At 34.9% G+C, this 27,558-nt stretch overlaps 1 protein-coding gene across 9 annotated transcripts in view; it reads right to left on the bottom strand.

The window, feature by feature from the left end:
* Nucleotides 1–27,558, bottom strand: part of Pard3b (par-3 family cell polarity regulator beta) — a 977,771-nt gene that overhangs the window by 466,377 nt on the left and 483,836 nt on the right. For 7 of the 9 annotated variants that reach the window (XR_012447363.1, XM_074071526.1, XM_074071528.1 and 4 more), the window contains 2 exons: nucleotides 12,801–12,889; nucleotides 3,062–3,148 (listed from right to left, as the gene is read on the bottom strand). Coding sequence is in view for 8 of the 9 variants with exons in the window: in XM_074071526.1 (XP_073927627.1) it covers nucleotides 3,062–3,148; nucleotides 12,801–12,889 (176 nt within the window). In the remaining variant the exon portion in view is untranslated. The remainder of the gene's footprint in view (nucleotides 1–3,061; nucleotides 3,149–12,800; nucleotides 12,890–27,558) is intronic. The other 2 variants (XM_074071532.1, XM_074071533.1) reach the window with 1 other exon arrangement.

Here is a 27,558-nt window from a genome sequence, read left to right as displayed (position 1 = left end):
TCTCTTGTATGATGTCATCCAGACCACTAAGAGAAGGTTCAGAAAACAGTATCTCATTGTCCTCCTTGCCCCAAATGGTGGGCTGTGGTAGCTGTTTTACTTGAGACCAAGACTGACAGGATTTAAAGATTAATGCTGTTGATGAATTACAGGCCAAGACTAACCAGTTCATTTGCATTGATGTGCAGTGATAAAGAATGCTGAAATCCACAACTCAGCAGAATAATCTCATCTAATAATCATTTAGTCACCAAAGCCTTCTCTTTGCCCCTTTCCTGCCTCCCTCTGTATCATATGGCCTTGCCACTCTGCCAGCTGAGCATTTTTGTCTCAAAATGTCTTCTCACATTTTGCGTCACTCTTCCCTCATCCCTTCTCCTCTCTTTCACTTTGTCTTCCTCCTATGAAACTGAGGTATATTATCTTTATTGAAAAGAATATTCCATGATTTTGAATCTAAAAATCACACTGATACTCTAAAAATAAATGAAATTAACTTGCTTTTCACTTGCAAGGACTTAAGTGTTGTGTGTGTGTTTTAAACTGGGAAAGTCAATGGCCACCAAAACAAGCAACATTCAGCATCCCTGTGCTAAAGTGTCTAATAGACTCATAAAGACTATCTGGTACAGCAGCTTCTGCATTTTACTCAGGATGCTCTAACTTAGATTAGGGTTCTTATTCAACAACAGGTGTGGCAGTATTTTTCTAAAAGGACAAAAAGTACATTGAAGGCAAAGCCAATTACAGTGTCTTAATAGAGAATTAAAGGTAAATTCTAATTTAAAATAATGACACAAACCAATAAATGGAAGGAAATTAAGAGCTAAGCATACCACTATGACCTCCACTAAGCCCCTACACTCACACAGTGAAACCATATGGCATTATGAAGTCAGACACTTGTCTGACATGCTCTGTACACAGTTGCATCTACACACATGGGTTGAGTTAAGTGTGCTGTTTCAGCCTGTACTCATTATTTCTTAACTTTTATTGGCTTATGTTGCCACTTCCATATTATTTTTTAATGTTTTTAAATTAAATTCCCTTTCTATAATACTAGTAGATAGCAAAAAAAAATAATAGAACTATTTCTCCAAGTTACTGAATGGTTGACCATGAACTTAAAGCTTCATTTCTGTATCAGGCGTTTTTTGTTTTTTTTTTTTAGCAAAAACGATCATAATACTGATAGTTTATAAATGCATTTATAAATGTCCTGAAAAATTAATAAAATATACAAAGCAAAAAAAATGCATAAATTGTGAGTTTTACTAGGAGTTTTCACATTTTTAATATCAGTTAATCCCCATAATCTTGACATAAGGTGGGTATTCATAAGAGACAAGTATTGGGGACTTACTGGAGGTTACATAAAAACAACACTAGAATTAATTTCACTTCTCTGAATCTACTATTCTACTAGGTTAGGAATCAGAACTAGAAAGGAGAAAAAGGGAGGAAATAAATAAACTCTAGTGTGCTTCACTTATTTGAAATGAGATAAGGTGATTTCTCATCTACAGGGTCAGACTGTTTTCCAAACTACTGAAAATGAAGTATAGTGACTGTCACATTGTATATTTTCTCATTTTTTGGAAATTGGGAAGATCTTGTGTTCTATTCCAGCTTTATTAAACTAAAGGGCCTGGTAATTTAACCACTCAGGTATTTCACTTCTGCCAAAAGCCATTAGAATGTCTTGTGACTACTGAGTAAATACTTGACCTGTCTATCAAAAACAACCTCTGTTTGTCCTGTGCCATAACCCATAACATTTATAAATATGCTTATTAACACATCCAGAAAACTAGACAGAAGAGCCCCTAGCCTTTCAGTTCATTTCTTCTTAGGGAACATTCATTCCAGCAAGGGTTTGGCATCAGATGTTGTTTGAAAAAAAAAAAAAAGGTGATGACTTTGCAATTACAGGTAGCAGATGGTTAGCTACAGAATATGATGCCAACCAAAATATCATGGCTAAAGCTGCTCTTCCTGTGATATGGCAGACTGAAGTGAATAAATATTCAGAACTGGTAAATTAATATTACACAACCTTTGGGACATTTTAGTTCTAGAAAGAGCAATGGAATGAGAGTAAGTCAGAAGAGAGGTGTTTTGTGTGACTCTGGAAAAAATCAATGGACTTTTCTGGTCTTTCATATCCTAAAGTAAGATAAGGTATTCTGCCTTTTCAACAATATACTTCAGAAAATAATTACAAGAATGTTACGTGAGTGAGAAACATTTTCCTTTAAGTTTCTGGCAACCCTTGTCAATATCAATTCAGTACTAAACACAGTCTTCTTGTTGTAAAGTGGCATAATATCTAAAACTAGTTCTTTAAGGTTGTTATACTACTATTATTATTAGCTCTGAGGCATAGACTTTCAGCTCCAACAACAAAACAAGTTTTAAATTCAGTTAGATGTGGATTTCAAGAAACATTGACACAATTTAAATTACCATTTGCCAGGGTGGATTTAGCAACAGAATGTTGCTAAATTCAGAAAGATGTGGTAAATTATTTTCCATAGCTTATACTATTTTACAGACACGACAGTAAGATGACATCTTTCTTCTATAGCAAAATAATTATATAAATACATATATAGCTTCTGATATAGCTACTAGAATGCTGAATGTTTATTATTCTTAGTTCTATATGTCTGAGGAATATAAGGAAATGTCAGTTTGGAATTATCTTGTTGAAGTGTGTTTTGTAATATTAAAAAATTCAGTTGCGACATTTGTCTAACAATATGTTAAAATCTTTGCCAAGGATTCTATTTACTATGTATCACCCACAAGGATACTTTAAGCAAGGACTGCATAATTAATTATAAATGTAGAAAATGTGATAGATGTTTTTCTTTTCACTGCATCCTAGAAGTAAATGCTTTTGTTTTGTTTCTAACACATGGGGCCAACAAAAGTATACATCCAGTGTCCATCTGAATAACAGAAACTCATACTTAATCCTCTTCTGAAAAATATGAGAAAGAGCTTGTCAGAGTTTTCATTACCATGAGCTTCTGAAACAAGGAAAACAGCTTACCTTCCACTCAGAGATGAAAAAAAGGGCACTACATGTATTCCCAAGGGGCCTCCTTCCCCAGAAATCTCCACTCTTCTTGTCATACCACTGGGACAGAAGAAAACAGGAGAGCACATGAGTCTCTGCTAAAAGGCAGGCATAGCACATTAGCCCCTCCCTCCCCAGGAATGTATCAACTACTGTAACTCCAAGTCAGAGGAGTACATGATTTCCTGGTACGTTTTAAAAAATGAAATGTTTAGAAAGACTATCCAATTCCCTCTTTTTATCCCTAGAAGAGACACAGGTGGAAACAACTACCGACAAAAATAACTTCCCACTTAATCTGCATAAATCACCATATTTGAAAACAGGTATACAAAAATGAGATTTCTCCCCAATGAGACTCATTTGAAAATTAATGTACAGATCATAAATACATGGAAGTAAGTGTATCTATCTTAAGCATAAAGTAGGCTTCCTTTTTTTTCTAGAACACAGGAAACATGAAATAAAATACTGATTAGAAAAAGTCCTGAATTACATTTTATAACAGCTGTGAAGCCACGGTTGGTAATACAGTTGGGCATGTTCAAATCAATATAAATCAAAACTTAAACTTGCACCAGTTGTATCTGATGGCACAATTCCAAATTTTCACCATCTGGTTTATTTATTTATTTGTAAGGTAGAAAAAGAGGTTGCAAAACCTGGAGAAAATGTATTACAGAAAGAAATAGAAAGCCTGACCTGCCTAACCTAGCCCAGATTAAGGGAAGGATGAGCTAGAAACATTAATGGATAGTGCGTATGACTGAAATATAGACGACTCTGGGAGCTTTTGAGTAATGAAGAGTGGAACTAACAAGTTTTTGTAAAGATGAAAAATAATAACCGTGAACAATTATTGGCTCCTTTAATCCCAGAGAGAGAAAATAAAATTGCCTGAGGAAAATGATAAAGTTGAAGCAAACATCCCCTTCATGGAAATTGTAAGCAGGTTTCTATTGTTTTCTATTTACATGAAAATGACCTGATACTAGATGTCAAATTAAGAGCTACAGCTGCTACAAACCCTTTTCTGCTACAAAATTGAAAATGGCGAAATGTTTGCTCTTTGCTGGAAGTTATGAAGCAAAGTATCCGATGAATTCACTCTATGTGAAATATTCTTTTAAATTATCAGCAATCTAAAATAAAAACAGTAAGAATATGCTTCTTATCAGTGGATTAGGCTTATTTTTAATGTGTTTTCTTTGCAAGTCTATTATCATTAAGAACTTCAAAAAAGAGTATATATCTGTTTCTAGCATTTTTTTGTAAGACAATGGAATTTCAAATCTGATCATAAATTTCAAATGAGTTTTACGCAGATACTGCTGATAAAATGTAAAACATGTTTGGTCAAGCATGCTATGTCAAAGACCTGTAAAAAGTTAAAAACATAGTAATAACATAGGATGAAATGATTCTTCTCTATATGTGTGAAGCTATGAACATTTATATGAATATATGCATTTGGATAGTTATATATAGGTATTTTAAGTCCTGAATATAAAATGCTTATTGGGCAGAGAAAGTCACATAGACTTTAATGTACCAAAGCCTTTTTTCAGACTAAGAACACTAAACCAAAAGCATTCATATTTTAGGTTTATGATACTGTTATAAGAACTTTGGCTCAAGTGGTACAGCGTCTGCCTAGCAAGCAGGAAGCCCTGAGTTCAACGTCCCCTCCCCTCACCCCCCGCCAAAAAAAAAACTTCTTTAGAAAAGAAACTAAAATCAATCGAGGTGTAGCTCAGTGGTAGAGTGCTTGCTTACCAGGCTCTGGGTTCAATCCCTAGCACCACTAAATAAATAAATAATAAATATAGTTTAGCCACTGAAACATTATCATTTTTCCACACCCATTGCTAATAGATAGCACACACATGTAATATATAGTGGTTTCAAACGTAAATGTTTAGTCTAGAGTAGACTTTAAGATTTCAACTTAAGAATTTTTAGCATGACTTTTACAGATGATGGATTCTCTTTTTTATCTAGTTTAAAATATTTCTTCATTCCTACTTCTATAAAACAATAAATTCTGTGTATCACAATAACACCTACTCTTTGGTAATTATCAATCTTTTATATTCACTTAATAAAGTAAATCTCATAGTCTGTTTAATCCATTTTACTTAAAATATTTTTAAAAATTTGAAGATGAAGATTTTAAAGTTCATTTCTATGTGAGATTTCTTTTTTCAATATTTCAGAATGAACTTTTAGCTTACTGTTGCAAACAATAGCCACCATTCTTCAGCTAAGATTTTTGACAACTGCTAGATTACGCTTAGAAAAATATTGCCATCCCAGGAATAAAGCATGAAGACTTTCAATTTTATACAATGTAATATGCAAGTACTTACAAGAAAGTTAGGCCTGTTTAATAAAGACAAGAATTACAATTTTTACATAGATCATGTTTTACCATGTCCTTTATAAAACGTTATCCATTATTTGCTTCAGGATGGAAAGAAAGAGATGTGAAACAGATATCTCATAGATAAGTTCACAATTTTTTATTTATTTTAAAAGGAAAAGTACCTATCAGAATTACAAATACTTGATGGAGTTGTGTAGCAATCTCTGTATACACAGTTCATAAAATATAAACATGGCAAGCAGGACTTCACACAATTATTTAAATACATGTCTCTCAAAAAGTGAGATTTTACAAAGATGTGAAAATAAGCTATTAGTGTTATTTGTTTAGATACATCCCAGAGTACAGTTCAGGGCCTAGTGAGCAGGACATAGACCATTTACTTTTGTTTGGAGGACACCAGAGTAGTCAGAAGATAAGCTGCAAGGTGGATTATGGATAAAAAGTGTAGAAAATGAGATGGAGAAGACATCCTAGTAGTGAAAAAAAAAAAAGAATTATGAAAGGCAAACAAAAATGAACTATATGAAGAAAATATATTTGTTATACAAAGAGAAGATTTCACTAAGAGGAAAACAGCTATTTTTGTACATCTTTCTAACACGTAGATCTACTAAAACAAAAAGCTAGTCAGGAAGCATTACCTTAACAAATATTAAGTAAGCTAAATGACTTAAGGTCCACTTGACAACACTGTCTCAAGTAATCACTGGGACCAGCTGCTACCAATCTAAGCACTCAATACAGAACTATGGACAAAGCTAGAGATCAATGGATCAAAATGATCAAAGTGGTCATTATGAATAACCACTTTGCTGGAGCTAGAAGCTAAGTGTTTCAAGTGGTTTCCACCCAGAAAAAAAGACTTGAAGCTGGAGGCAGAAAACACAACAGAAACTGCAGACATTTGTAGGTTGGATTTCTTCATACAATGCAAATGGACAGAATTTTCAGTATTAATATGACTTAATTCTGTCTAAGGCTTCACATTGGGTCTAGGAGAGATAGGACTAAAGACAGGCAAAGAAGATGCTTTATTGTAGAAGGAAATTTCTTCCCAGAGGTGACTCTGAGTCAGGTGTCTGAGTAAGTCAGTGCAACTAAGACCTAAAGCCTCAGTTTCCTCACTTGTCCAATGAGGACATCAGGGCTAGGGACTTTCCTAACAGAGTTGTTGGTGTTAATGAGAAAAACAGAGAATATTACATACACAGACCTGGTATCTATAAAGTGATCAATAGCTATAACCTATTAGTATGATTATTAGAACTTTCTAGGGCAACAAATAAGCATTTGGACTAAAAAAGAATAATCAACCATAAGTTTTCCAATTATTTTCCACCCATTTCTTTGGCAAGACTTTTAAAACTTATTAAATACTGTAGGATTGAGGAACACATTTTCTTCAGTGTTATCGCTGATATATATAGAGAATATAGTTAGTTGCAAGAAATGGACAAAAATTGTGTTGGTGTCTGCAGGGACTAAGTCCCAGACCTGTCATAGGTACTAGGATGTGGACTGCAGAGGGGAACCTCCAAGAAGAGTCTGCAGATGACCCGAACTTATTTGACCAGGAAAAGTCTGGTTGATGTAAATTTAATAGTAAAAAACAAAATAGTTAGTTGTGGTGATAGTGAGATTCATTAAGTTCACTTGAATTCAATAAACATAAACTCAGTCATTTCTATGGGGAAGTTCTGCCAAGAACTTGGGGAATGCTTGGATTCAGGTGTTTAAGATTTCTGATGCATTTGGATTGTGTAATATTATCATATTCATAATAAAATATCTTGGGACCCAAGACAGGACCCAAGACAAAACAGAAATTCATTTATATTTCATACAGATCTTATACACATAGCCTAAAGGTAATTTCATAGGGTGTTTTTAAATAATTTTATTCATGAAACAAAATTTCATGGTATTGAAGTTTCCACTTGTGCCATCATGTTGGCACTCAAAAAGTTTTGTATTTTGAGAATTTCAGATCTCAGATTTTTAGATTACAGCTCATCATCCTGGAGTAGTAGTAATCATATGTTCTCAACAAAGCTAGCTTTTTTTTATTTGGGCTCTGAACATTATAATATGAACTTGTAAACATTTATATATAAGCACTTTATATCACTTCCATTTTAGAGGGAAGTAAGCTAATGCTTAGAGAGGTTACAATTTGTCCATTTTGTAATTCATATAATGTGGAGTCAGGACTGAAATTGGGATTTATTGCTCTCCAGACAGTGGGTTCTTGACCTTTTGATATGCCATTTCCAAAAGTAGAGGTGCATTTTGATATTTAAAGGAAAAAGATACAGGTTAACAAAGGGAAGCTGGGGACAGGAAATTCTTTCTTTAGGAGGTGGCATTTGAGAAAAGTCTCCGGTGGGCAAGTGGAATTTCCATTAGAAAAGGTAGATGGAAGGACAGAGAGAGGAGGCAGAGGATGGAAAGCTGCCAAAATGGCTGTGAATTCGTGATTGGCTGTAATGTCAGAGATGGAGGGTGAGAAGAAAGACCAGGAAGAAAAGAGGAGATACAGGTGTTAGGGGTGAGAAGCAAACTGAGACATTAGTTTATAATCAGGCATTGTAGTGGTATGCCAAATCCCAGACTGGAGAATTCATACTTAGAAAATGGAACCACTAAAGGTTTTTTGCACCAAGGAACAGTGTGATAAATGTTGTGGCTTAGAAATATGTATCTGGCAGTTATGTGTGGGATCAAGTAGAGATAGGACTAGTACTTGAGATAAAAGTTAGTAAATTATTCCAGTAATCTTGCTCCATGGGAATGTAGGGTTTGGAATTGATTGTAGGAATAAAGCATGACTGTGGGGCAAGATATTTGGAGGTGGACTCTGTTCAGTGAGTTGCTATTATGGGCAAAAGAGAAGATGATAGATTACAGTGGAAGTTTTAAGCCTGGGGAAAAAGGAAAGTTTGGAGGAGCTTATCTTGAAGAGGTAGGAGTTGAAGAATAAAATGAAATAAAGAATAACACAGAAATTAGGAACAAGGGAAAGTCTTTCATAAATATTGATTGCTATTTATTTTATAAAAATTTTTATCATGTTATCATATTACTGGGGGTACATTGTGACATTTACAAAAGTGCTTACAAAATATCTTAGTTAAATTCATTCCCTCCATCATTTGCCTATATTCTCCTTCCCCCCATTCCTGGAATAGTTTTAACAGGTTTCATTTTCATAGATGAGTACATAATATTCCACCACATTCACCCTCCTACATCCTTTTCTTATATCCTCTCCCCGCAGAGGGTTATATCCAACCCCCAGGCAGGACCTGTTTTACCTTCCTGTCCTTTGTTATGGAAAAAAAGAGACATTTTTGCTTGTTAAAGATATCTATACAGAGAGTTTTATTATGAAAGTTTCATGTATATATGTATTATAACCCGAATTGGTTCATCCCCTCCATTTTTCTCCTTTCTATCTTAGTCCTCTTCTTATGATGATTTCAGCAGGTTTTAAAATTCTATATTTATTCTTGTATAGAAAGTATATCACCCATATTTAACTTCTTCCTTTTTTTAAAGAGAAGCCCAAAGTGTACATTTTCAAAAAATTACCCAAGAGAAACCTCTTGCTTCATTGTCTTACATTCAAAGTAAATGGGCACATGTAGACTATTTGAAGAGCTCCCTTCACATGAAGATGTTTTGCTGATAAAGGATGCATTTATAGTTACTGGTTCTGGGATAATTTATTGTATCCATTCAGTCATTCATTTAACAAACATGCCGCTGTTATAGTGTAAGACCTGCCTTAGGGATCAGAAATCCTTTGGAAGATTCATAGTCTTGTTTTGGAGAACCAATAGTTACAATAAACTTTAATATGTATAATAATTACAGAGATAAATATAATAGCAATTAATGCTTCTCCAGCACTGTGCCAAGTCAGTTACCTGTTTTATGTCTTAATTAAGCTTCACAATAATCTGTGTGATCATGATACCCATTTTGTATATGAAGAAAACATTTTAAGGAAGTAATTTGTCCCATATTGCATAGGTGGTAAGTAGCAGAGTCAATGTTCAAACCCAGGATTCATCTAAGTCCAAAGGTTTTGGAAGTAAAGAACGGTTTGATAAACACCACAGTCTAGAACATTTTATTCAGTAGCAATACACAGGCTCATTTAAAGTGAGGCGAGAATAATATTTGAGGGAAGAGGCAGTAGGTTATTACAGTAGTCTAGCTGAGAGGTAATGCAGGCCTGAGTAATGCCTACATGAATCACCCTTTACCTCCCCGGAGTCTGCAAATGCTGGGAGCTTGCACTCACACTGCATTCAGAGTCTTGTCTGAAGCTGAGTGCAGCTGTGCTTCTCCTGTACTTGCACTCACAACATGATCTTTCCCAATCCTGGTTATGCAGCATGAAGTGAAACCTTAAGGAATCAACAAAAACTAGTGCTGTAATGGATTTATAGACAAGAGTGGTAGGTATGGATTGGGTCACTGACTGTTACTTAATTGTTCTGAATCATAGTTCCCTAAGCTAATAAAATTCACACAAAAGGCTGTTTTGATAATGAAACTATACTTCTATATATAAGCATATGTTTTAATTTAAAAACATTAAAAATTCCTATACTCTTAAATTCTGTACACCTGAAGAAAGCCTTGCTAATTATTTTTTCCTGCAGACAACTGATTATTCTAGATGGGTGTTCATTTAACATTTAGTCAGGATGTTAGAAAACTTTTCAAAAAGCTAACATTTAAAAAATGAAATTAAAGCAGATAAAATAAGAGTGTCAGCTTCAGTATGACCACCTTCAAAATAATTTTATGAAAAGACAGTGCCTTGGAAAATTTTTATACCAAATTTTTAATATTCCATAGCTCATTAATCAAAAAACCAATCTAAATAAAGATTAAGTATGGTCATATGAGTATAAATTACACATCTGAGGAGAATTCACATAGTAAAATGGTGTGATAGAGGATGAACAGTTTTTTTTTTTCCTAAATCCAATTTCATGTAAATCGACTAGCACCTATTAGTAATAAAAAAGACTTAATCAAAAGAATACACTGACTGAGCAACCTCAGGGGTATCATCAAGTAATGATGTAAATATGATGTTCCTTTCCTCATGCCAAATATGAATCAACTTGAAGAAAATAATAATGACAGTAATGAAAATCACAAAGGTTGAACATCCCTAATCAAAAACTCCAAAATTCAAATCTAAAAATTCAATTAAAATCTAAAACTCCTAACACTTGAAAAGTTTTGGATTTTGAAGCATTTCAGACTTTAGATTTTTGGATTAGGCATGCTTCACCAGTGAGATCTATGTAAATAGTTCAAAATCTAAAAACACTTGTTTTTAAAAAATTATTGTGCTGGGTGGTGGTACATTGTAGCACTTACAAAGGTTCTTACAATGTATCAAATATATCATACTTAAATTCACCCCCACCAGGTTTCTCCTTCATCCTCCCTTCCCTGATTCCTGGAAGAGTCTCAATAGGAATCATTTCTGCATGTACACACATATATATAAATTATTTGCACCATGTTCATAAGACCTCTGAAACATGAAACACTTCTGTTCCTAAACATTTTGAATAAGGGCTACTTAACCTGTAATAGTGATGATGTTAATAATAGCAATAGCAGCAAATACTCACAGGATTCACTCTGACCCAAGCACTGCAAAGCACTTTACATACATAAACACATATAAATATTTACAGAGAATCCCTACACCAATCCTCTGGAGGATTCATTTAATTTATTTCTTTATTTTTAGCAGTACTGGGGGGCTTGAACTCAGGGCCTTGCAGTTGTTAGGCAAGTGCTCTACCATTTGTGTCATACCCCTAGGCCTTTTTGTTTAGTCATTTTTTAAATAGGATCTTGAGTTTTGTCTGAGCCACCCACAGTCCACAATCCTCCTACCTCTATTTCACACACAGGTGGGATTATAGCTATGTACGACCATGTCCATTTTGTTATTTGAGATAGGATTTAGCTAACTTTTTTGCTTGGATTGGCCTTGATCCACAATCCTCCTATCTCTGCCTTCCAAGTATTTGGGATTACAGGTGTGAGCCACTCTAAAGAAAGTTTCAACACTATTTCCATTTTGTAGACCAGTAAGCAAGGCAAAGAAAAACTGGCTAACTTGCTTAAGTTCATGAAACTAGTGGGAAGCAGAGTTGGTATTTGAATCCAGGCAGCACTGAGAGATACAGTATTGGAAATTAGTGTAAAGAAAAGGAAGTACTGTTAATCATGGGTGCAACTGGCTTCAAATAATGAGTTACTCTCATTAAAAAGATGAAAAATCCTCATTAATGGACTGGATTTATCTTATATTAAATAAAATACTTCAAGATCTTCAAACACAATACATAGCAGTAGTCAAAGCGCTAGAGTCAATGTTAAACACTCAACCACAATGAACTCGGCTGTGTTCATTTTAAATCACTGCTCAAAAGAGGAAAAGTAATTAAGAAAGCCTGGCTGCAGGACTGGGAGTACTGAGAATCATTTGTGTACACACACACACACACACACGTGTATCAGTAAGTTCTCATTTCTTATATAAAAATGGGAGAAAGAGAAGAATAAGTAATGTTTGATTTGGGACATGATTTACTCCATAGTTCTACTTATCTTCAGTTTTCCTATAAAAAGTTAATCTGATTAAAGTACAATATATGTGTGTGAAATACCATGGCAAAACCACTTTGATCAATAAATATATACCTTAAAAGGTGAAGGACTAACCAGGCACTAGTGGCACACACCTAGTTACTTGGGAGGATTGTGGTTTGAGGCTAGTCTGGTCAAATATTTTGTGAGATCCCCATCTCCAAAATAACCAGAGCAAAATGGACTGGAGGTGTGGATCAAGTGGTAGAGTGCCTGCCTTGCAAAAACAAAGTCCTAAATTCAAACCCTGGTCTTACAAAAGATAAAAAAATGAAGAACAGGAAGGTAAAACAGGTCCTATTTAGGGGTGGGTCCCAGTGGGAGGGGGAGGGTAAACAGAGAAGGCGGTGGGGTGGGGGAGGTGAATATGGTCTATGTACTTTATATGTTGGTATGATAATGACAATGACACCTGTTAAAACTGTTTTAAGGATTGGGGAAAGAGGACTAGTGAGAATGATGGAGGGGATGAACCTAACCAAGGTACATTCATTGTAAGCATATATGAAATGGAAATGTCACAACAGAACACCCTATACAACTAATATATGCTACTAAGAATGATAAAAAAGAGAAACCAACATCAAACTTAAATAAATAAAAATATTATTTGCAGAAAGAAAATACCTCAACGCCTCCTTAGTTTTTGGTGATATTAGTGGTTCTGTCTGTACACCATTCATAACTTCTCTGCCTTCCAAGTTCTGCGTGGAATCCTGCAGAGAAACAAATCCATAAACATGTGGATGCTGCACATACAGAACTGGAGATCTGAATAAAAAAACCTCAACATGGAGAGTAAGTAGTTTTTGCTCTGGATATAGACAGTATGTTGCAATTTATTTTAAGCTGAGAAACAGGTGTTAATCTTTTCAATGCTTTCAATGTACTTTCTTTCCCCATTTGGTTTCTGAAATGCTCAAATGGCCCATTCACACAATACAGTATGTTAAGAGCTTCATAATGCATCATTTAGCTTCCTGCTACCCAGACACAGGTTTTTAGAATTGTGTTTTAAACCAGCACAGAAAATGAGCACCAAAGGAAAGGCTCCAGTGACAGGTGGTGAGAGGTGAGTTTTAATGTACTATACCTTGCACCTCCCACAACAGTAAAATTATAAAAAAGAAAAAAGGAAGTCCATGAAAAAATGTTGTCTTGCAAAGTCACTTTTGTCACAAGTATGCAGGAATACAGCAGGAAGAAGAAACTGGGAGTTCTTATTTTGTCATAAAAACTGATTCTGAAGATGACCTTTACCACTTAATTTCTAAAGTGTTAAAGCTGCTTTTGCTACAGAGGTAAGAGCATCAGAGGAGGACTCCAAGATGGAACCACTTTGCGTGGCAAGATGGTGAGAAACTTGATTTGGATGCTGCCCAGAGAAGAAGAGGAAAGACACATTCTAGAAAGCATGCCTGGTGTTTGTTCTTCTTTATGGAAGATATTAGTTCTCTGTTCAGCCATGGAGTTATTCTTTAACAGAATTCTATGAATACTCCACTTTTTACATGCAGAGTTATAGATAATGTTAGTCCTGGATTCTTGATTTCACCAAAGCAACAAACCACCAGAAGAAAGACCTATTACCCAATCCCACACTATATAAACAGTATTTATGGCTTTGAATGCATCGTTCCAATGAAAAAAAATGAGACAATATATGATCTTAACAAGTACGGTATAAGTGAATTGGTTATCTTGAAGGAAACAAAAGCTGTAACTAAAGCACTTTGATATAGTAAATGGATTTTTAAAATGTTTTTTGTTTTTTGGATTAATGACTGAATAGAAACATATCACATAGGGGTACAGCGTGTTTGTGAAAAAATTTTTTTTAAAATTCTTGTGCTGGGTAGGGGTACACTGTGGCATTTACAAACATTCTTGCAATTTATTAACTTTATCATACCTTAATTCACCACCCTCCAGCATTCTCCTTTATCCCTCTTTTCCACTATTTCTAGAATAGTTTCAACAGTGAGCATTTTTTCATGTGTTTTTTGGCCATTTGGACTTCTTACTTTGAAAAAGTTCTGTTTAGTTTACTTGCCCAGTTCTTTATTGATTCATTGATTTTGGGGAAGTTTAGGTTTTTGAGCTCCCTGTGTATTCTGGTTATCAGTCCTTTGTCTGATATATAGCTAGCAAAGATTTTCTCCCATTCTGTGGGTAGCCTCTTCATTTAGAGACCATTTCTTTTGTTGTGCAGAAACGTTTTAATTTCATGTAGTCCCATTTGTCAATTCTTTCTCTTAGTTGCTGACCATTTGAGTTCTATTTAGGAAGTCCTTGTCTATGCCTATAAATTCCAGTGTATTCCCTGCTCTTTCCTGCACTAGTTTCAGTTTCAGGTATTATACTCAAGTCCTTAATCCACTTTGAGTTGATACTTGTACAGGGTAAAACACATGGATCTAGTTTCAGTTTTCTGGATGCAGATATCCAGTTTTCCCATCAACATATGTTGAAGAGGCTGTCTTTTCTCCATCGTATGTTTTTTGGCATCTTTGTCAAAAATCAGGCAGGCATAGCTGTGTGGGTTCATGTCTAGTTCATCTATTCTGTTCCACTGATCTTCATATCTATTTTTGTGACAGTATACCATGCTGTTTTTATTTCTATGGCTCTGTAGTATAGTTTGAAGTTGGGTATTGTGATACCTCTAGCATTGCTCTTTTTGCTCAGTATTGCCTTGGCCATTCACGGGTTTTTGCGCTTTCAGTGAACTTTCAGGTTGACTTTTCAATCTGTGATGCATGTCTTTGGAATTCTGGTGGGAATTGCATTGAACATGTAGATTGCTTTTGGCAATACAGCCACTTTCACAATAGTGATTTTATCAATCCATGAGCATGGGAGGTCTTTCCATCTTCTGTAATCGTCTTTATTTCTTCAATGGTTTATAGCTTTCCTTCAGAGGCCTTTCACATCCTTTGTTAAGTTTATTCCTAGGTATTGTTTTTGAGTCCATTAAATAGAATTATTTTCCTATATTCTTTCTCAGTCTATTCATTGTTGGTGTATAGAAGGCTATGATTTTTGTTAATTGATTTTGTATCCTGTCACTTTGCCGAGGCTGTATTATAGTGTCTAGGAGTTTTTTGGGGGTCTTTTAAGTATAAGATCATGTCATTGTGAAAGACTTCTGTACAAGATTTTTTTCTTAACATATTTTTCTCCTTTCCATATGAATAAAGGGAAGAAAATATATAAAACCAAAAGACATTTCATAGTTTAAGGTACTACTTGTAGAAGATGAAAGTCTTTATATATTTATATTATTATGAAGGATTTGGTAAGTTTTTATAGAGTAAAGGAAACAGGATTGGTAAGCTACAAAAATATTTAGGCAGAAACATTTAACAAAATACTTGAGCCTGTGATAAAATACTTGAACATATGTCAGACATTTGATGCACTTATTTATGCCAAAAGCATTAATTTTCTTACCTGTCTGTCTTATACAGAAGTAACCTTGGGTCTGGTTTTCTGCTCATTGAGCACACAACACACAGTAAACTGTGTTAGCTTTTAAAGCTGTATAATCAACTGTGTAATGGATTAAAGAATAAACCCTTGAATACTGTATTTGAGATACTTAACAAGAAAGAATGAGAGCTAAGAATTTTATAACTAGCCAAATAACTTTCAAGGATATGAGGCACAGAAAAAGTCTGAGTGACACAAAAGCAGGAAGAGAATACTATTCCCATGAGCCTTTCTTAGGCAATATTCTAGTGCATGAGCTTTAATGACCAAAGTTAACTAAAAAAACATCAAAACAAGAACTGGCAGTGAATATTAGGTATATATTTATTTGAAGAACTAGGAATAAAAGATAATTAGATCAAAAAGGAGTACAGTGTGAATATCTGTATCCTCTGTCAATGAAGATATACTACAACATTGTAAAAATGGGAGGAAAAAGGAAATACAAGAATATTTTAAGTGTTTTATAACTTTAATTGTAGTGGTAATATGAATATTATTACTTTGCATTATCATGCTTAAAAAAAGGAAATGATTAATTTTGAGGTTTTAGGAAAAGCATGAACCTTGATTCTGAGAGTCAGAGACTTGGTGGGGCAATTCTAAGGTAGGATTTCTCACGGGGTGGCAGGAACAATATGTGTAAACTCTAGCTACAACCATCTAGAGATTCCATGGGTAGTTGGTACCCATTTTTCTTCCTTGCAACAGCTTTACTGAGATATAATTCACATAACTTAAGAGTTACCCTTTAAAAAAAAAGTACAACTCAGTGGTATTCAGAATTTTATATTCATCACCATTAAGGTTCAAACATTTTCATCATCCTGAAAACAAGCCCCATACCCATTAACAGCCACTTATCATTCTCCTCTCCCCTGACATTCACTGCTAATCATTAATCTACTTTCTGTCTCTGTTTTGAGTATTTCATAGAAACAGAATTACAAGACATGGCTTCTTTCACCTAGAAGAATATTTCCTAAGCCCGTCCATAATACAGCATATAGCAGCATTTCATTGCACTGTGTGGTTCAGTGTTTCTTCTTATGGATATACCACATCTGTCTTTTCCACTCATAGGCTGCTCTTGTATTACTTCTGCTTTTGTCTATTATGAACAATGTTGCTATGAACATTGTGTAAAAGTTCTGTGAAGATGCTTTCAATTCTCTGGATATATATGAAGAAGTAGAATTGGTCATACAGATTTATTCTCACGTTTTCTTCAGAGAGTTTTATAATGTTACCTCTTAGTTTTAGGTCTGTTATCATTTTGAGTTAATTTCTACACGTGGCATGAAGTAGGGTTTCAAACTCATTCTTTCCATACAAATACACAGTTGTACCAGTATCATTTGTTTGAAAAGTTATTCTTTCCCCATTAAATTTTTTAGACATCTGTATAAAGTCATTAGACCAAAAGTGAAAAAGCTTATTTCTGGTCTCTCAATTCTATTCCACTGATCTATAGCTATCTTTATGTCAGCACTATATAGCTTTGATTATTTCACCTTTGTATTAGATTTTAAAATTAGGATGTTGAAGTCCTCCAAATTTTCCTTTTTCAATGAACAACTGTTCCTTGTTCAATGTCTAATTATTCTTGGTCTCTTACATTTCTATATTAATTTTATAATTAACTTGTCAATTTCTGCAAAAAAGTCAACAAATTTTTGGTGAAAATCACATTGATTCTATAGATCAATTTGGAGATTAATGCCACCTACCAATACAAAGTCTTCTAATCCATAAACTTAACAGTAGCACTTACTTAAAATAAATGTTCTTTTTGGTTTTATAATTCTATGTGACTGTATATCCCCAGATGTCAAAGAAAAAATTCAAATATTAGATATAAAGTTTTAACTCTATTTTTGTCTCATTGCTCTTTACTCTACCTGGAACTTTTGTTGATCCCTAACCAAGGCAGGAAAATTGCAAATTTTCTGGATCAATGAATATTATGCAAGGTTAGAAAGAGTTTTTCATCTAGTTCTGGCTAGATGGCAAGTAAAGGTTCTCTTTATGTCAACAACATATTGATGCTTTGGGTATTTGGAAATGTCAATTACAATTTGAAAGCAATATTGAGCCAATTGCAATATGATCATCTGCCCAAGGTAATTCTTAACTGACTACACTTTTAGAGCAAGCATGTCAATAAATGTAGACTTAAAAGAGAACACACATTCACAGACTTATATGTCCAAGACAGCAGTTCTTCCATTTTTACAAGTAGTATCAAAAGCTCTTTACCTTGCTACAGCTAACTACGTAAAACTACGGTTTACCATCTCAACTAACAGGCAGTGTTTGCCCACTTGCCAAAATCACTTCTATATGGTGCAGTGACAGAATCCTTTGATATTTTCTAGAGATGGGGAGGAAGACAGATGTTTAGGGCACTCTACAAGGACAAAAAGCCAATTCTGAATTGACTTTGTTAACACTGTAGCACTGCTATGCTTCAAGACTTATGGAGAAAGGCAGCTTATCCCTTAACAGAGTGCATCAATTCACTTTTCCCCAAAGAATAAAATAATTGACAAGCAATAATTTAAGTGTATTCAAGCTTTTCCTTCACTAAATTACATTATGAAAAGTCACGAAATCACACTTATCTAAAAATGAAAAATGATAATTTTTCTCATAGCTTCCTTAAATAACTGAGAAAAATCTGGAAAGCCATGACTTTTAAATTTGGAAGGAGAGCAGCAAAAATAGCTCTAATTGTGAAGCATGGAGGGCATACACTGGTGCTGAACTGCCTCCATATTTCCTCACCTTTCTGCTTGAGGAACATTAATTATGCACTTGAAATTCTCACAACTGTCTCTAGAAGCAACAGTTTTGGAAGGTCTACATTTAATTTTATTAATAAAATTATTATAATTTCAATTTTAGTGTCAATTTAAAATGCAGGGATAAAATCAATGGTATGGATTATATACATGAAGCCATTTCAAATTTGTTTGTCTCCTCTGCTCCTATTCTTTATTCTCCAATAAAGTTCAGTAGGAGACTGTGTCCTGCCACTTGGCAAGACCTTTAGGAAGCCTGTCTTTTACCTCTTTTATCACATAAAGGAACATATCAAAAGTGGCTCTCACAACAGACAAGTTTAATTACTACAATTTAAAAAGTGAACATTTTTAGCAACACTTTCTGGATCATGGGGGCATTTCTGACAGCCAGAATACATTGGATTTAAACATCACTGCACTATTTTTAGCTTTAAAATCAACACTTACATAAATATTCCCAAACCAATTAGCAGCAGCTGGAAAGTAAAGGTGTTTACATTTTGTGAGCACTGGCGCTAACTAATGCAAGTGCTCTCAGGCTTCAAGAGAAGGGCAGGCATCAGGAGAGCAGCCCTCTCTCCAGGGGTGATAATGGTGCTGGCACCAGGTTATCATTTCATATTTCACAATTGGGACAAGTCACTGAGAGCATACAATTAAGTGCATTATTCATCTTGGAGTATCCAGTTATACATCTTCAAAAAAACTTACCACTCTTGAAAAGAATTTTTGAGAGAAAATGCTACCTAAATTCTCACTGTGTTTCCCCTGGTCAGATATAGAATGCAAAACAAAATTTAAATTTGGTTCTATCAGATAAGGACCAAAGTAGATGCCTCATTTATTAATAGATGCCTCCCTTGACTTACAGATGATAATATATGGCCTTAAGTTCCTCCCCATGTATTTTTAGCTACATTCCAACCACTTGCCCACAAAATTTTAACTGCAATTAGGTTATGTTTCAAAAGCTCAAGTGCCTTTCAAAATAAGATTTGCATTCTGAAAAGTCAACTACAAGTTTTAGAGTGAGAGAAACATTACACAGAGAAGATTTGAACAAGAGGTTATGTGCCTGGTGTTCATACATAAACATAATGTAAATTTTGAAATTAAAATTCTGGGCATAATTTCAGAATATTTGTTTTTACTTCTTAGAACAAAAATATATCAGCATTAAAGTAAAAACAAACTGCATTTGATATGCACACATATGAGATTAACATGCATTTTAGTAGTTAAACACTGATATTCAAACTCTACCTAATATAAATTCTTCATGCTGCAGGCAAAGCCTTGCCATGAGAAATGTCTCCATCTACTTTATGATACAATCCCTAAATGTTTCAGTCCTGGCAATGTAACATGCTTATAACTTACTATCCACCTATCCCAGTAGATTTTATATTCATATATTCAGAAATTTCTAAGACAAAGACTTTTAAAAATACTAAATTATTAGTCAGCTGCTTAAGAATAATTTTTTTTCTTTTTCCCTTTTCCTATTGTGTCAGTGATTTTGTACTTCAGCATGGACCAGAATCACCTGGAGCCTTGTGAAGCCATGGATTTCTGGGTCCTACTTTTGAGGTTAGGATGGAATGGGTTAGGGAAGAGCCCTGAGAATCTTTACTTCTAACAAGTCCCTGATGCTCCTAGTCCAGGAATGAACACAATCAAGAGAAAAAGTTTCATGTCTTATCCAAGACTAACGTGAAAGTCAAAGAACGAACCAATATTTCTTAAGACCTCTGTTTTTACGATTTAGATTTGAATGCAAACATGCTAATCATATTTACCTTGTAATACTCTGCTATTGATTTTAGGTAAATGGGGTAAGAAAAAGATTCCATATTATGAAACATTAAAATAAATTACTACATAAAACACTACCAAGTGTTTCATTTTTCTAGAAACTATGCTCTAAAAATTACCTTTTTAAACAAAATATTTTCTTGGAATACAGTTAATTAGATCACAAGTATTCTGCCAACTAAACCTTTGCAAGCTTAGTGCAAGCGACACTAAGCCACAGGGATGTTACTTTAATGCATATAAAACAAAACTGGAATTTGAGCAATTCTGGGATTGTAAAATGCTCTGAGTCAGCAACTTCCAGCTGACTGTTTTCGCAGAATCATTTGTTGTGGACTATACACTGTACAGGTGAAAGCCCACTGATACACAACACCATCTGGTTGGCTCCACCATTTCTTCATCTTATTAAACATTATTCAATGTTTAATAAAATCAAGCTTGAAAGGGGTAAAACCCAAGGTATACTAATGGAGTGAAGCTCTGATCTAAGACAAATTAGACATACTTGCAGTCTGAGCTCCATCATTGTTTTGCCTAGTGGCCAGACATAAATACCTGGCCCTCACTTTCATTATTGGTAAAATGTGAGTCAAAGGATTTCTACGGTTCCTTATTGCAAATATAAAATGTCTCAGTAAAGTAAGTAGTGAAGGTACATGGAGTAGCAAGGCAGGTAAACTTCAATAGAGAAATTGAAAAGTTCTTATTTGAACAAATGGTTTCTTGGAAATTTCCCTGAGAAGCAAATTTTCATGGTAGATATGCTTCTTTACTTTTTTAACATACTGATTTCTATGTAACTTCAGGAAGAAATCTGTGGCACAAATAAGAGCGTACTTGAACAAAAACTAAAATCCTCCCTTTGTATCCCTATTCTCTTCTTTTCTATTTTTTTCTGTGATCCTTTCTTGACTACTTCTTTCCCTTCTCACTGCTAACAATCAGCAGAGTTAGAGAACATTATTCAGATTTTCCAGAATTCAAAGTTAGACTTAAGAAGACAAATAAAAATTAAAAATTAAATTCTTAAAAATAAATACTCCTTACCTATTTTACCTGTTGATTTTTTTAGTTTATTTGTGTTTGGTTGCTGTTTATTATAGTTTTTTAACTATAATAAAAAAGTGTCTCAAACTTGATATGATGTTTCAAAACACTGGATGTTTTAGCTGTGAGTTAAAAAAAAAAGGTGGGGTTGTTTATTTGCAAGATCTAAGTGGACTAGACACATTAATCAATTTCATCCAGGTCTGCTATTGATGTCAAGATTAGCATTTCATTTGCTCTGTCGATCTTGCAACATAAGGCCAACGGCAATGGGTGCTTTGCTACCACATGTGTGTGTTCAAGTAACTGCTGCTTTAGAACCTCCAGACTATAGAAGTTCCCAAGGTCAACAAAGCAATTCTTATCCTCTATTTTAATGTTCACTGATTCTTTCTCATCCTCAAATGACACATTTCAAAGAAGCTAAAATAGAAGTAGAAAATGTACATATGTGTTCACATAAAAGACTAAGTTTATAATCATTTCCATTTGCAACCAGATTATTTCTCCTACTCAGTTACAGCAAATTGTCCCCTAGTTCTTCTATATCATGACATACATCAGAACTGCTTGAGCCCAATGCTCAAGATACAACAAGATAATGTCATTTATTACCGAAAGGGTGAAGATAGCGAACAACACACCTGCTTCCATGGAGTCTGCCTCAGATCATGCAACTGACAGAAAAACACATGATCAAAGATAATGTAAACTTCTGCTTCTCTTTCATTTAATCTCTCCATTTAAGCCACATCATCTTTTCAAATATTAAATCCAGGTATGTCAAAATGGACAATTTGACAGTCCTAAGGTCTCATTTGTAATTGTAAACCATTACTTAAATCTAGTGAACATAAAGATGTAAAGTCAGGTTAGTTCAGAAGTTACAAAAACCCACTAGCTTAACCACTTTCATTTTGCTGGCTGACTTACGTATCAACCAAGTTTCTCTCTAGTAAGTGTGTACTATACACACATAAGCAAAGCTGTACAAATTCCAAGATGAAAGGACACAGGACTAAAGGGATCATTTCCATTGGCACAGGCTCTTCCCTCACACAGGTGTGGGTTCACTTCCCTGTTGGCCTTCCCTAGGACAACCTTCACTTATAATGGTGCACTGCAGAAAGTTTTGAGTCTCTGGACCAATTCCATGACTATTTCCAGAAAGAAAAAAAGAAGATGGAGAAAAAGGAGAGAAAAGCATGCCAAGTTGTATAATTATTTTTTAAATTTTGGGAAACTAAAAGTTTATGTTGGAAAATCCTTCCTAATATCAGTTGGAGAACCAAAATTACCACCATCTTACTTTACCAATAATGCATATTCAAGGACTTCTTGAAAAAGTCTTTCTTATTGCCCACATTCGGCAAGCATGTTACTCTATTCTCATCCAGCCCCAAGTTCTCCTCTTCCTGCCCCTACACTTGTTCCTACACATATTTTTCTGCCCCTACACATATTTTTCCACACAGCACACAGTCATTTGCCATTCGCTTTGTCATTCTTGAATTTCACTTCCTGCCAACTTTATCGGAAGCCTCTGGTTTCAAAAAATAATTTCACTGTCTTATGGTTTAAGATCTATTGAAAATAAACAATTTGGGGAAGCGTTTTCTCAGACAACCTAAGATGCACTGGATACAGTCCTTAGCTTGGTATATGCGAACGGTGAGAAATAGCAAGAGACGCATGGCAATTGTATGGAGGGAAGAAGTAGGGTGGTCCAGTGCTGCCACACCATCTTGGGTTCTTATACCACGTGGAAATAGCTTTAGACGAGGGGCAGAGCTCTGACTGCTAAGAACAGCTGTAATCATAGGAAACAGCCAAAGTTGTATTTTTTTTTTAAAGAAAACATATAAAAGTATAACAAAAATTGGAAGGGATCCTGTAAAAAGTAGCTATAACCAGACTGTTCAACCTGAAGAAACTGCCATGCATTGGTATTTAAAGATAATGTCTTTTACTTGAAACTCTTTACACAGCTTGAGAGGTAGAGCAAAACCCTGATGTGTTAAAAAGATTTCATTGGTTGAGTTATGAATAGCTAAAATGTCAGCTCAAAGAAGGGAATGGTTTTTTACCTGTTGTATTCACTGATGGATCTTCAAAGCCCAAAACCATGCCTGGTATGGAGTAGAGATTAAACAAATATCTACAAACATCAGCTATCTAGAACACCTTTATTTGCCTGGCAAATATCCGTTCACCCTTTCCCAAGTCCCTCAGTATGGACCACTTTCTCTCTGAGCACTCTGTATAGACTCAATCTTCATATTCACTGCAAAGTCCTGCCTTGTGAAGTTCAGTCATTAATTGACCTCAAGGAAGTAAATGACTTCTTTACAGGTGTGTGTCCCTTTCTATGTACTGAGATTCTTGTGGTGGGGAATGCATGTCATCATCTTCATATTCCTGTCACTTAGCATAGGCCTGAAATACAATATTCTACTTCAGAGGTGTATTTTCTTGGTAGAAATCTTTTCCATTGAAACTCCTGGGTAACTTTCAATAGAAGAAAATATTTATGATGTGCATAGCACTATGCTAGACTGAGTATGCAGAGTATTATGCTACACTCTAAGGGGAGAATTCAAAGATGAATATGACACTGTCTTTGCATTCAAAGCTGTGAGCTAGCTGGAACCACTGGCAGAGGCATCTCTGGTGAGAGAATTTAAAGTACAATTGAAAGCTAATCTTTATTTATGGGTTGAAATAACTGAAGTAAAAGACAATGCACTGATTTGTACCTGACTGGTTATGTTTTTTTACATATGCTCTTATATTTATTATAATATAATTTACAATGACTTTTATTATTTATAAAATGTATTTAAACCTATATTTAAAACCACCTAAGTTCCACAGTTGTTGGAAGCCTGGGTTAACCCGGTTCTTGCCAGCTGGAAAGGAATCTACCAAGGTGTAATATCCAGATCCTGATGCTCCTTTCATATAGGAGATATTGATCAGGGAGGGAGCCTTTGACTTGAGGCAGAGCTGGGGCCAACACTCACCATCACAGCAAAACTTCTCTTCTTCCAGCTATCCCATCACTTCAGACTTAATCATAGGTCAAGGTGAAAACTCTGGGGCAAACTGTCCTTTACTATTGTTTTTACGCCTTTCATCACTTCCTTACCTTTTAAGGATCCTCACCTTCCAAATTCCTCCAATCCCTTCTTCACTATTCTCAAGAATGTCCTGAGATTCTTTCACAATTTCAAAAACTTCTTCAAGGATTGCTGCTCCCTTGATGCAAGGGAAAAACTGACTTTCTCTAGTGAAACTACTTCTTCAGCAGCCCTGTGGTGTTGGGCACACTCATTTTCCATAGGCATCCAACTCCCCTCCTGGACTGCTTCAATTCTGGGACTTGAGTCCCATCTAGATTCAATAAATGGATGTATAGTGGGGAATTCTAGAGGGCAAGAAATTTAAGCAATGGAAGAGAAGATATTAGATATAATATATAGCTTTGTATAAAACTTCCAAAATCACCAACCCAATCTTCTCCCCATAGCATGTGTGTCACTGCCATCCCTCTTCTACCTCTTTCCCAGGGGGCATCAGTCTCTATATTTGCAAACCCTCCTGAAGATTGATGTGGCTTACAGCTTAGGAATTTGGAAGAAAGCAAGTCATGTCAAAGCACCTCAAGTTGTCTGCTCGAGTTTAATCATCTTACTTTGCACTGGGTGCTCATATTTATTGAATGAATGAATAAATAAACAAACCCACCCACCTGCCATCTGATTGTGAAGCCAACTGTCACCATGCTCCTATCAAAGGAATGTGGACCGGCATACTTTTTTTTATTGTATCTAGTTAAATGTCACTTTATTAATAGTTGTTAATATTTGAATGATTCCTGACCTATATTTTAAATAGGTGATGAGAATAATAGAAAGGAATGGCTTAAAATATGAAGGAGTTATTTTTAAAATCTGTAACAGATCACTTACTCAATGATACGATACAACAATACAGGGTCCCAAATTAAAAAAATATCTATCCATGTTTCTTTTAGTCTGAACAAAATAGAGATTTCATTTTCTTCCAGTTCTGTTAAGTTTCAGCGACAGCACCATCCCTGAGCCCTTGGCCATGTCTACTCAGTGATGCAACCTCACACTTACAATGAATTCCCAGGGTTGCATAGAAAAGTGCACACTTCCTGGCATTGTGGTGTATACTCCTATCTTTTTATTTCAAGGAAAATACATCTACTAAAGTTGAGAGCACACAGGTGATACGCATGTACAAAATACAGCAAGTGACCTCTTCACTTGTGAGGTAACCATAGCAGATTAAAGTGTCAACATTTAACAGCTCTTCAGAGGGAATGGTAACAGAATGCAAAAATTACTGTTCCATGTAACTAAATATATTGATTAATTTTTTTGTGGGTGACTTTCTGAGGAATTACCAAATTATACACATGAAAATAAAGAAAAACATTTATTTTTACTCATTCTTAAAGACTGAAATAGATACACAAAGAAAGGGTAATGGTTAGGACAGGATGGAAAAAAGTATGAACAAAGTAATGGACTCAGTCTTACCACTGACAACAGGAAATGGAGCTTCAAGGAGATTTCAGGCTCAGAACTGTCATTTAACTTGAAAGGAGAAACAGAGGAATACACAGTACCTTTGTGTTTGGTTTACAGCAGGAGGCTGAAGTGCCAAGGACGGTGAAGGGAACCACGATGTACAATTTGTCTGTTTGTCTTTGCCTCCCTAGTCATGTGGTCAGGTTGTATCCAACAAGGTGGCACATACTTTGTGGCTAGGCACAAGGATTCAGCACTTGTTTGTAGTAAAAGTGTCACCATTTTGCATTATTTTATATTCTTTAAATTATAGTCAGTGGTCACTCATGTAAATTGGTATTATTGACACAAAGAGGATGAGACCATTAGGTGAAAAGACATAAACAGAATTATAAAGGAAAATGTGATGTAAATTTATTTTATTCTGTCCTCAGACTTTTGGCCTAAAATTTTTTAAAACTTGAGGGTTAACTTTTAATTAATATATTCTCTCTTTCTCTGTATTTTTGGAATTATGGTCCAAATGGTTTGAAATTGCACATAAGTAAAACTGACTTTTAAAAATACTATCCTTCAAAGCAATTCAGTCACTTCCCCAATCCAGAGTATCACATTTCACTCATTATTTCACAAGACAACACACCAATCTATTTATTTTCTTCTGGTCCACCTGAATAATTCAATCTTCAATGTGCTCACGCATCTAGACTTCTTGTCTTATCTTAATTGATTTCCTCATTTAAACTCAAACTCTGTCAAAGTGTAATCTTTCCTACAAAAGGACTGACTCTGTACAATTGTCAAATGCATCACTGAATATGTTTCAATCATATTCTCAGTTTCCATTAGGGTGCTAATGATGACTTCTCAGCGTGTGGGTCTGTAACTAGAAAGATGGTGAATGCCCATGAATTATACCCTCATTGTGCAAACTGAGTAGTCATTTGATTTGTGCTTGAAAACTCTTCATGATCCGATGCCAAACTCTGAGTCACATTCATCTGGATGCTGTCACATAAAACCAGCTCTCGATTTTGAATTGCTGGACTGGAATAATTAGCTTAATCCTGTAGCTCCCTGTATATCTATTGTCATATTTGAAGGTGTGCTTTAAAGATTTCTTTGATATAACTTCTGGTCTGCATGTGATAGCCATGTGGAAAGATGCCCTGAACAGCTATGGTATGAAGAAGCTGATATTTTTCAAATCATGTCATTATTGGTGATATTTGGCCATTTAAAATGTCTATTATTAACACTGATGGGATGGTGACATTCATTCTAGGTTGCTGTCCCATTAAAACTAGCACTCTTCAAAGCCTTTAATTTTTTCTCTACTTTTAGATAATGCAATATCATTTTTAAAATTCTTAACTATTTCCTTCATTACTCAAATAATCTAATCATAAAAGGTTTTATGAAATGTAGAAAGCATGCAAAAGTATTATCATTTTTCATCATAACACTGAACACAGCAAGAACAGAAAATTTACAGATCAAATGGCATGCCTGATGACTTTTACATAAAGATAAAGAGGTTGCAAGGATTATAAAAAGTCAAGTACAGTTGAAATTTGATTGGCATAAAATGAAGAAATGAAGCAACTATTGTATAGTTTACACATTATATGATGTACAAAGAAGGATGACAATTTTATG

This window comes from Castor canadensis, chromosome 4, assembly GCF_047511655.1.
Source record: "Castor canadensis chromosome 4, mCasCan1.hap1v2, whole genome shotgun sequence".
NCBI classification, from domain to species: domain Eukaryota; kingdom Metazoa; phylum Chordata; class Mammalia; order Rodentia; family Castoridae; genus Castor; species Castor canadensis.
Note: the sequence above shows the minus strand (reverse complement) of the source record. Positions and strands in the feature narration are given on the sequence as shown.